The following is an 11272-nucleotide window of genomic DNA, read 5'->3' on the forward strand; positions in this document are numbered from 1 at the left end:
GGTGTTCGAGTTTTGCTTTAGTAGCACTTTAATTTTCAATAGATGAAACACAATTGTACAAAGATTACAGTCAAAGCGCTTCGGGGGGAAATCACACCCACCCACCGTGTTCTGGGGCAGATATGTAAAAACAAAGCCCACTCCTCACTTTTTACTCAAAGGTTGCAATATGCGTGGGCTCTTTACGTGGTAGACTTGGTTCAAGTCCCGTTCTCATGTGTGTGAGAGGTCGCATATCGCGCCAACCACCAGCAAACAACTCGTTTAGCAGTGCGCGCTCGCCGTCAATTATGTGGTGGTCCCGTGCGGAACAGGTTGGGTATTGCAGAGCATCACAAAACAATAGTTTTCTGGCGATGGCACGGGATTGGGACTTGAGTCAAGTCTATCTTCATGAGTGTCCTCTGTACTACCGTATTCTTTACAAAACAGCGCATGTCTGAACAACCACACGTGACCCTCTCAAACTATCAAATCCAGAGCAAGAAATATACAACGGATACTTATTCAGAGGCTCTTGGACATCGAACCTCCAGTTCATCTTAAAGGGAGGAGAGTCGGCATCGTTGCTTGTAGTATATAAATGTGAAATTTTTATGAGCTAGGTCTGGGAGGGCACATCTTTTTTGATGTAAGTTTTTTGACTTTTTCCCTTCCCTGGACGGCCTGTGCTTATTTTAGTGTTTTGTCCGAAGAATTAAAATAAACAAAAATAAAATAAAATAAAATAAAATGTTTTGCACGCCCTCATATTCTATAGTTAAAGATTTAAGAGCCCCATAAAATCTATACATCAGTGTAAAGTTGACTTTACAACTTATTTTGTGGATGACATGAACCCTAAAAATGTGTCCTATTTGCCGAGAAAAGGTGTAGGGATGTTTTGTTGCTAAATTGTATACAACTCACTGGGGCTCGGGACTCTTAAGCTGAGGGTCACTGCAAAAACGTTGATCAAATCATTTGTTGGGCAAAGTAACTTCAACAATTATTGGTCGATAGTTGCCCAACAAAACCAATTGGTGTTGGACAAACGTTTTGTTTGCCAAATTTTTGTTTAAAAAGCGGAACAAAATTTGGGCAAGTGTTGGGCAAAGTATTCGTAATCTGAATGTATCATAACTGTTGGTTACACTTTTGTTTATTTGTTTATTTGTTTATTTGTACAAATGAATGTACATCCAACCTCAGTTCAGTGAAAATTTTCAAATATGCCGATGACACAGTGATTCTTGGACTCATAAACAACCAGCAGGAGGGGGAATATAGGAAAGCGATACAGAGCTTTAGCCAGTGGTGTAATGATAACTTTCTCATACTGAATCCTCAAAAAACAAAAGAGATTGTGTTTGATTTCAGGCATATTAAGAGAGGTGAACCTTCAGCAAATAGTATTACCCTCATTGGACAGGATATTGACATTGTGCAAAATTACAAATACCTGGGTACAATAATCGACAATCAATTGAATTGGAGTAACCATTGCTCAGCGCTCATCACAAAGGGCTGTCGGTTAATGTATTTTTTGCGTAAATTGAACTATTTTCATGTAGACAAGGAAATTATGATTCTGTTTTACTCATCTGTTATTGAAAGTGCTATTACTCATGATTGTGTGGTTTGGTACAATGGAGCAAGAAAACAAGATACTGGTAAAATGAAACGGGTTGTGAAACAAGCATCAAAAATCCTAGGGATAGACATCGATCTTGATGAAACTTGCAAAAATAAGGTTCTAGCTAAAGCAGAGGCTGTTGTATGTAACACCAACCATCCATTAAACAAATTCTTCATCAAACTTAGAAGTGGTAGGAGATGGCAGTCACTTAGGTGCAAAACAAACAGGTACCTCAACTCCTTCATCCCATACTCCGTCCGTCTCCTCAACCGTGTTTAACTACTTTGTTTACTTTCTGCTTAGATGTAGTTTTCAGTATAATTAATTTGTGGTTTATTAGTAATGTAGTTTTCTGATTAATTAATATTTCCAGTAGTTTATTTATGATTGTGTGTTATTTGTTTTTCTTTCTGTATTGCATGTATTCATACAGAGTTTCCTACATGGTGGGACAAATAAAAATTGAATTGAATTGAATTGAATTGAATTTATTGGAGCAACTTTTTTGGTAACTTTAGTTAATTTCGATCGTTGGTTAAAATGATGTACATAAGTTGGTCAAAATCATCCGATCATGCGCACTACGATCAAAGAGTTGCCCAAAAGTTGGGCAAGGTATGAAAAAACATAACGATATTTTCCAACATGGCGAGTGGAGGAGTGGCTGTGACGAGCTGGGTTTTCCAGTAGATATAGATCAAATTTGAAGGTTAATTTTTAACTAAATATGAAGTTGTGTTTTCTATTAAGTCGTACATAGTCGTGACAGTTGCAGAGGGAGCAACAAAGTGACACTACTGTTGAATTAGTTTCAGTTTTTAGTTTCAGTTTTATCATGCCATTATGTGCAACGCCGGTTGTGGCATGTATGCGTGTGCTTGCGCTGCAACTGTCACGACTGTGTACAACAACCTGAACAGGAAACAAACTGTATTTTATAGTTAAAAACTAACCCTCCAAAGCATCTACGAACCACTAGTTAAAAATACAGTTTGTTTCCTTTGAGCACCCTCTCGATTTTGAGAGAGATGCCAAGGCCTTGGAAGGTCACAGCTCACCACCGTTTGCCATCTTGGAAAATATATTTTCTACGCCTGCTTGTATGACGTATCACAGAAGAAACTGTAAATCAAAGGGTTAAATACATTCACCATTTGTTGGATAACACCGAAAAGGGTTAAATCATTAATTAAATCATCGCCCGATTAGTGGGTTATTGATAATGGATTAAATACCAGAAAATGGGTAAACAAAAAATTACCCAACCGTTGGTTACCAAAATATACCCAACTATTGATGAGGAAATATTACCCAATTATTTGGCAATCAGAGTGCCTAAATTTGATGGGTAATATTTTGCCCAAAAGTTGGAGGAGTTCACTATTCGCCCTTAATTGGGTAAAAAGTTGGGCGTTTTTTACCCAATTTGTTTACAGTGTAACAATTCAAGAGTTAATGGATAACTTTCCTTTTACTTTAAAAAGCTGCCGGACTTCAAATAAATGTTATTGTATTTTTTTGAGTTATGTATCATTCTGCACTGTATGTATGCTATGGGAGTTGATTGAGTGGGGTGCCCCAATAAAAAGTATTGACATATTATTTCCAATAAAGGTTGTTGTAACACAATAAATTGACTTGAAGTGCAAACTCAACTGGAGTTGTAGTTCAATGGATTACAACGTGTTACGAAATAAAAGGTTCAACAACTCATCTGAAGTGATGAACAAACACCGAACTTTAGTTGTTAGGCTCCTGAAGATTTGATCTACTTAAAGATAGGGTGACAGATTGTTCTGTTCTTAGATGTAATAGACCCTGTATATACGATATGTCATATCAGTATAGGGCGTCCTCACCTGGAGGTAAAAAAACCGTCTACCCTCTAAGATGGCGGCTGAACGTCAATGCTTAAGGTATACTAGCAAATGTTTTGAAATGTAATGTGGGTGTCATACGCCTCTCTTAATATTTATGCATGACATTATAATTCTACCCCAAAATGATCGGCTATGGCGCACGTCCGCCACTACTTGCAGTGGCTGCGCCCATAGCTCCGTTTACGGGCACAGAGACAGAGGTTATAGTCACTTTGTATAGTTGGATTGGGAATTGTATTTAAAATGAATGAGGATCTTAAGCTCCAAAGATTCATAACATTTATAAGATTCTATACTTTTATTATTTGGATTGTTTTTTCTTTGAGTCTTTATTTGGTTTTTTTCTCCTTTTATTTGTGTCTCCTTTTTTTTGTATATCTGTGTTTTGCCATTAATTGTTTCTTTTTGTCCATGCCCTTTAAACTTCTTTTAGGTGTAACTATTTCCTTGTTTGTTTGTTGATGTTTTGGTGTAGTTTGGTAATTCCCCATAAGGGAGAGAATTATTGATATAATGTATGTTTCTTGGTATCGATGTTAAAGTTTAGTTGTGGATGTAGTGTTGTAGGCCCATATTATTTTAAAAATTATTTTTGTTGTCTCTTCATTTCGTTCTTTTTGTAAATTGTTGATTAGTGTAAGAAAAATGGTAGTGTTAGGATGTAATCGGTTGTCACAAGAAAGTTGTTCATTTGTGTATTTACCTTTTTGGATATTATTATGCTAAAGGTTGAAATATGAAGTACATTATAATATAAAGGATAATAAACATAAAGAGGCGTATGAGACCATGTCAATCTATCCTGGATGAATACAAAGTAAACTTATTATCCGCAATGTGGATTATTTTGTCCCCGACTTTTGAGCATAGTTTTAATTCAATCGGCTCTGTTATTGTTATTGTAGTAATTTTGTTAACCCAACTGCACAAGTATTTCCCCGCTAAGCCGAATGTAATGGTAATTACCTAGTCGACTAAAATAGTAACGCACTGCTATGCACACTTATTGTATTGTACTGAGCGCATATAATTCACGTGCTCGCGGATAATAGTGTCTCCACATTGCCTACCAATCAGGAGGTCTTTGTCAAAGAGCAAATCAGACAATTTTTTTTTTATAACCTGATGAATTTGGCATTAGTGGTATTGTGGTTCCCTTCTCAACAAATCAGGTACCTCCACGAACAAACCCATAGTCACCGTCAATAGCCGCGCCGAGCTACTCGACCAAAGGCTCGTAACAGGGCTGGTATAATATCCTCCTCAACAATAATCATCGGTACTAAATAGCAGAGGAGATATCCGACTAAAAAGGCTTGAATAGTCTCAGCCAATATCAGAGTTTATCCGACTGGAAAAGGAAGGAAGTAAACAGCTTTGCTTTGTTGAATTATTTGTTGCTTTGTTTCCAATAACGCTACGATTTTAGAATCTTGGACCCCAGACTTATTGATCGCGATTTATGGACGTTTTCATAATGAACGTCGAATCAATCCACGTTCAGCGGGGTGACAGAGTGGGCATCAATATTGCATGCATCTATAGAGGGTGATATGTAATTATTCTGTGAGAGGGCGGCACTCACTTAATGATTATTTCTTGCTTGGAATTGTATAATAAGAAATTTGTTTTTGACTTCAGAGCCATTTCACCTATCTTTAGCTTCTTTAGGGAGCCACTTAATGCTTCATGGCTCCCGGGGTTCTCATTTTGGGCGTTGGTATATAATTATAATGTAAAGAAGTTACGAAATTTTGTGAAGTGGTATTTTAGGTACGTAGTTGAAGTCATGGTTTGCAAAAGTCGGACGTGAAATAAACGTTTTAAATTGATTATTCACGTCATGCAAATATTGAGTGAACGTCACTTTTGTAAAGATTTGCATAAAGTGAATAATTACTTTAAAACGTTTATTTCACGTCCGAATTCTGCAAACCATGACTTCAACGTCGCACCGAAAATACCCACTTACCAAATTTCGGTGCAGGTAAAATATATCACAAGAGAGTTTAAGCTGAATATTCAGCCCCGGGAGCCACGAAGCAAAAAGTGGCCCCCTAAAGAAGCTAAAGACAGATTAAGATATAAATCACTTTTTAAATCTTGCCGTCTCTGTTCATGGTTCAAGACTAATCTTTACCAGCAAGGTAACGCCCTCTGTCGATCATGTTGTTACAGAGCAAGCTCTGTGAAATAGTAATGGCGGTCATTGACCATGCTTATATTATACATTTTTATACATGAATGTAACCTGCAAGCCCATACACTTTACAGTTTTTTTTTTTGTGTTTAATAATGATGGTTTTGACGGTGAATGACGTTACCGTTCGTGTTGACGGTCATTTGACGCTAATTAATATGACCAAAATGAGGGCGCTCTTTAAAACCACCGCAGAGAGAGAGGGCTCCCAAAACTGTAATAAAGTAAGTTTGCTTAGTTGTTTTTAGGTGAAAATACTATCTTTCAATGTAAATTTTGTTGTACAAAAGAACAGAACAACGTAAGGTAAATAAAGTACTCTTTTCAATGATTTTCAACACCGAAATTTAGTCTGTAGTGCAAGATTAGCGGGTGACTGAAGGAAGGTTGTAAAAAGGTTTTTAAAAAACAAGAAGACACAGGCAGTAACTGCATTGGCTCTGCACTAAATTGAATTCTTTTCCCCCCATTTATTTGCATATGCAAAATGTGTTATTTGTTTACAGAGCAGAGCCCCAGTACTGGGTCTATCCTCCATGGTCTAACTAAGATTATAAGCAGCCAATTTTGTTATACTGAAGCAGATATTATTTTAACAATACATTTTACAACATATTTGTGACTTTGGGACGGTGGGTAAAGACAGCACCACCAACTTGCCTCTTCTCTTGGTGAAATTGAACACTAACTAAAAAGTATAATTTTTTCTCTATTCTTTATATAAAATAGATGTAGGCTGTGCTGGATGTCAAGCATCATCTTCAACCCTAAAACTTGAGTATGGTTTAAAATCAACTATGCCAGACGTCAGCATCTCAGAATTCTTCCTGGGGGGTGTGGCTGCTTGCGGAGCTTGCCTTTTCAGCAACCCCCTGGAAGTGGTTAAAACGCGCATGCAACTTCAAGGCGAACTCAAAGCACGAGGGAGCTATCACAGACACTACAGGAATGTCTTCCACGCTTTCTTCACCATCGGCCGAGTGGACGGACTCTTGGCATTACAGAAGGGGCTCGGACCCGCTTTGTGGTACCAACTTTTTATGAACGGTTGCCGTTTAGGGAGCTATCAGTGTTTCTTTGATCTAGGATTGACTAAGAATTCTAAGGGTGAAGTTAGTGTACTGAGAAGCGTACCGGCAGGAGCATTAGCGGGGGCCACTGGTGCCTTAGTAAGCAGTCCCTTTTATATGGTAAGTCTAGTATAGACGATGTGACCTGTGACATCACATGTTTACAAAAGAGCCACAGAGCCTGGATTTCCTGCAGGCACGATTTGTACACAGCCTAACGAAATAAAACATAAAATCTTATATTTTATGGAGATTGCACCGTCCAATTCCTATCAACTTTTGATATGACATGTATGATGAAAAGGTGCACATCTCAAAACTTGCCCAACTCTTTACTTTCATAAATCTTGGATTCGTGTGGAAATTATGACACCAAATTCCTGTGTAGGACCTGTGTAGTATCTTGCCTGCCAGAATACCCACAGAATGCGCAAGGTCACACTATTGTATTTGTAATGAAGTTCACATGGTCTATAATAACGCTCCATTGTCTCAAAAAGCTTCAAAATCAAACTGCATATTTTTATTTTGAGTCTGATGGTTTGAGGACTGCACTCCCCTAGTTAATAGTAGTTTTACTGCAAAATGAGTTAGTGTTACAGTGATCCTGTTTTATGGAATAGGCCACAGATTTCACAAAACTTTACGCAACATGCACTTAAGTCCACTTGCACAAGCTGTGCACCACTATTACACAATAAATTATTGTACAATACAAAACTAACAAGATCTGCAAAAAGTTACTCAAGATGTATCTGTTGTTCATTTGGTGTATTAATTTTTGGTTTTTACCCATATACACCGATGTGTATAGCATTGTACACTCAGTACTTTCCAGAGTCCTGTGAAAAAAATCACAGGCATTTTACTCGGGTGGGATTCGGAACCCACGACCCTTGCAATTCTAGAGCAGTGTCATACCAACTAGACCACCGAGATTGCCCGGTAGCTAGAGGCAGTTCGAATCCTATGTTTTCAGCAGCGGGTACTGCAAACGATTTAATAGATGTTAAATTTGCATCGGGGGATAAAGAAAGTGTACATATGATTGTGGCTGTGCAACTTTGCTTTCACAATAAGATTGTTTTATTGATGTCTTCTGTTGCTTGATCGCAGATAAAAACTCATCTTCAAGCCCAATCACATCAGGTAATAGCTGTCGGTTACCAACACACGCACACCGGCATGACAATGGCGCTACGCCAGACCTTCAGAGAAAGAGGCTTTTTTGGTTTGTGGAGGGGAGCCACAGCGGCAGTTGTACGGGTTTCGTTCGGCTCTGCAGCACAACTATCAACATTCTCTACAGCTAAGGAGATGGTTATAAATACTGAAGTAAGTTTATGGTAATCATAGCAAACTTGGGTATTTGGGTCTACAGTGCATGTATCCATACTCAAGGCTCTTCAGCAAAAAAAATTACTTCTAAAGAAAGCTTTTGATTTTTTTTTTAATGAGTTATAAGAAGATAACAAAAGAGGACAATAGGGTGCCTGGTTGATTGAGGTCCCTAGATGGATAGCTTGTACACCTGTAGTGCAAATTGATGCCAAAAGATTAGTACAGACAAATGAAGGACAATAGGAGGTACCCCCCCCCCCCCTGATTGCAGTGTTGTTTGTTTAGATGGTCTTACTGTCAAGGGAGCCCTGCAAACTCCCATAAGGGGATTATGAGCAAGTTAGAGTGTGCACAATGGTTAACTAAAGGTTGACCATTTTGACTCGAACCCAGGCTGGTCGACCATTGGTTGACTACTGTGGTCGACCATTTGGAACCAGCCTCGAGACCATGGTTTCTTCACTGGTCCCAACAGCATGTTCCGTTCTAACATGTGTTAAGCGCAGAAGGGAACCAGTGACACTTTAGCGAAAAGGTGGAAGGTTGACTAGACTACCAACGAGTCGTTCGGGTGAGTACTTCACTGCGCATGTGCGTTGCTAGTCTGTGGTCGACCACTGGTGGATTAATGTGCACACGCGAACTTCCTCATAATCGCCAAGTTGGCAACCTGTCTCAAACACTTAAGTTGGTTCAATGTCTATTACTATAAATTGCACACAACAAGAAATGCGATTCAACAACTAAACGACAATATTTATTGTACTCATCGTGAAATCAGCGGTTAGCTTCGAACCCACAACTTTGTTACTGCATGTCCTGCAGTCTAACCACTCGACCACAGTGACCAACACACTTTTGTATGTGCACACTATTCACACCAGTTTCATTTTGTATCCCATTCACAGTTCTTCAAGCCACAGAGCATTGCCATTCCATTCTGTGCCAGTATGGTTAGCGGCGTAGCAGTGGTCTGCATCATGACGCCATTTGACGTCATCAGCACACGACTCTACAATCAGGGACTCGACCCACATGGAAAAGGGCTGTACTATAGCGGCTTCATGGATTGTCTATGGAAGATTCTACGCAATGAAGGACTGCTTGGTTTTTATAAAGGGTGGTCGGCGTCTTGGTTCCGGACAGCTCCTCACACCGTTCTAAGTCTTCTATTCTGGGACGAGGGGAGAAAGTTATATAAAAAACTCAAAGGGGCTAAATGATCTAGTCAGGTTTGCAGAGACATCAGGCCCGATTCTTCAAAGAGGCAACAAAGGCGATTGCCTCCATGCCCCCTGGCCATTGCCTTGGTGCCCTTAAAATGCTGGAGTAGAAATTTACAATTTCCTCACAGGGTGCCCTTTACCTAGAAGAAAATGCCGTGGTGCCCTTGCCCTTTCAAAAACAAAGCATACAGGCCTGAGGCACCATGTATATAACTGTTTTCTGTCGACTCGCACGCACTTGTTTTTTCCCATATAGGCCTAAGGGTCCAGTTTACAATTGTTATTTTAAAAAAATAATTTGGGGTTGAATGAGAAGTTAGCTAGAGCAGGATTTGAACCAATGACCACCAGATTAACATGCCGGTGCTCTATCAACTGAGCTTTCTACCCCATATGTTGGGCACCTCCCTAATTTGTTGATGTTTCTGTTTGTCGGACTGCCAGTCAGAAGCCATACAGCTATTAGCTACTGTGTAGCCAGGGAGTACAATCAACTTTACGATAGCACCAATGAAACAACAAATTGTTGTTATAAAAAACCAACAATACGTTTGATGGTGTGTGCCCAGCATGCAAAGTATTCTTTCTCCCAACATTAAATTGATAAAGTCTGCAACTTTTGAAGGTAGTCCATTGAAGTATAAATGTATGATCAACATTGATGTATTGTTTTTTTTTTCTTTTTCTGCAGACAAAATAAAGAACATTTTATTGTTATACTCTGAGTTTGAATTTGTCCTTGTTTGATTATTTACATTTTTGAAAAAAAATAACCGAGTATTTCCCAAGTTGCAAATGTGGAGTATGACTGGCCATTGAACTATTTTTGAGGTTTTAACGAAGCAAGATTAAATTAAAGCAATATTACACAGCAAATGAAAAACTTTTCAAACCACAAGAACCAATCAAATGTTTTCTCTTTAGTAATTATCAAACTGTTAAGTTATCAAACACCACTTTATTTAACATTACAAATATACTTTAAGAAAAATGTGGAAAGATGGATGGAATGAACTTGCAGTGCTGCCCCAAAGATAACACATTATATTAACAAAAGATGAATAAATACATTTTAGACAAACTACTCAGACATTTAAGTAGACCTCAAAGGTGTTTGCATAGGAAAGGTCTAGATTTTCTTTCTTTTGAGGGCAGGGCCATTGGGAAAACATTGGGGCAACTTTTGAGGGGCACCAAGGCCAAGACAAGGGCAATTGAGGTTATGGTCACTGTGTAGTGTAGTCCAAGCCTGAAAGTGTTTAACAAATTGACAGGGATGTTATAGAATTGCAAGGGTCGTGGGTTCGAATCCCACCCGAGTAACATGCCTGTGATATTTTTTCACAGGACTCGGGAAAGTACTGAGTATACAGTGCTAACACACATCGGTGTATGGGTAAAAACCAAAATTAATATTCTTTATCCCCGATGCAAATTTAACATCTATTATATCGTTGCGGTACCCGCTGCCAAAACATAGGATTCGAACTGCCTCTAGCTACCGGGCAACCTCGGTAGTCTAGTTGGAAAGACACTGCTCTAGAATTGCAAGGGTCGTGGGTTCGAATCCCACCCGAGTAACATGCCTGCGATATTTTTTCACAGGACTCGGGGAAAGTACTGAGTATACAGTGCTAACACACATCGGTGTATGGGTAAAAACCAAAATTAATATTATTATTATTTTTTCCCCCCAAGGTGGATGGCCACATTTTTTATCTTCTTCCAAAGTTGCCTCTTTATGTCAATAGGTCAGGAATTTGTTCATATAAATATACTTATTATGTCTACAGCATAGAGTAAGAATACATTCATTGCAGATTGGCAAAAGAACAAACAAAAACGGCAAATGCCATAAGCCTTTTTGAGGTAGGGCGGACACAATGCTACAACTGTAAAGTTGTGATAAATGTGTGCGTATTGACCATAGAAATAGA

At 38.8% G+C, this 11272-nt stretch overlaps 1 protein-coding gene across 2 annotated transcripts; it reads left to right on the plus strand.

Moving 5' to 3' along the window:
* The first annotated feature begins 5845 nt into the window (after nucleotides 1-5845).
* Nucleotides 5846-9446, plus strand: LOC117302764 (solute carrier family 25 member 35-like). Of its 2 annotated transcripts, none has more exons than XM_033786784.1 (4): nucleotides 5846-5922; nucleotides 6428-6888; nucleotides 7885-8103; nucleotides 9018-9446. In XM_033786784.1, the coding sequence occupies exons 2-4, from the start codon at nucleotides 6496-6498 to the stop codon at nucleotides 9330-9332; spliced, it is 927 nt and encodes a 308-aa protein (XP_033642675.1). In that variant the 5' UTR covers nucleotides 5846-5922; nucleotides 6428-6495; the 3' UTR covers nucleotides 9333-9446. The 2 variants fall into 2 exon arrangements, with proteins under 2 accessions (XP_033642675.1, XP_033642676.1); XM_033786785.1 differs by lacking the exon at nucleotides 5846-5922 and adding an exon at nucleotides 5936-6004.
* Nucleotides 9447-11272: the final 1826 nt, after the last annotated feature.

Source organism: Asterias rubens, chromosome 18, assembly GCF_902459465.1.
Source record: "Asterias rubens chromosome 18, eAstRub1.3, whole genome shotgun sequence".
NCBI classification, from domain to species: domain Eukaryota; kingdom Metazoa; phylum Echinodermata; class Asteroidea; order Forcipulatida; family Asteriidae; genus Asterias; species Asterias rubens.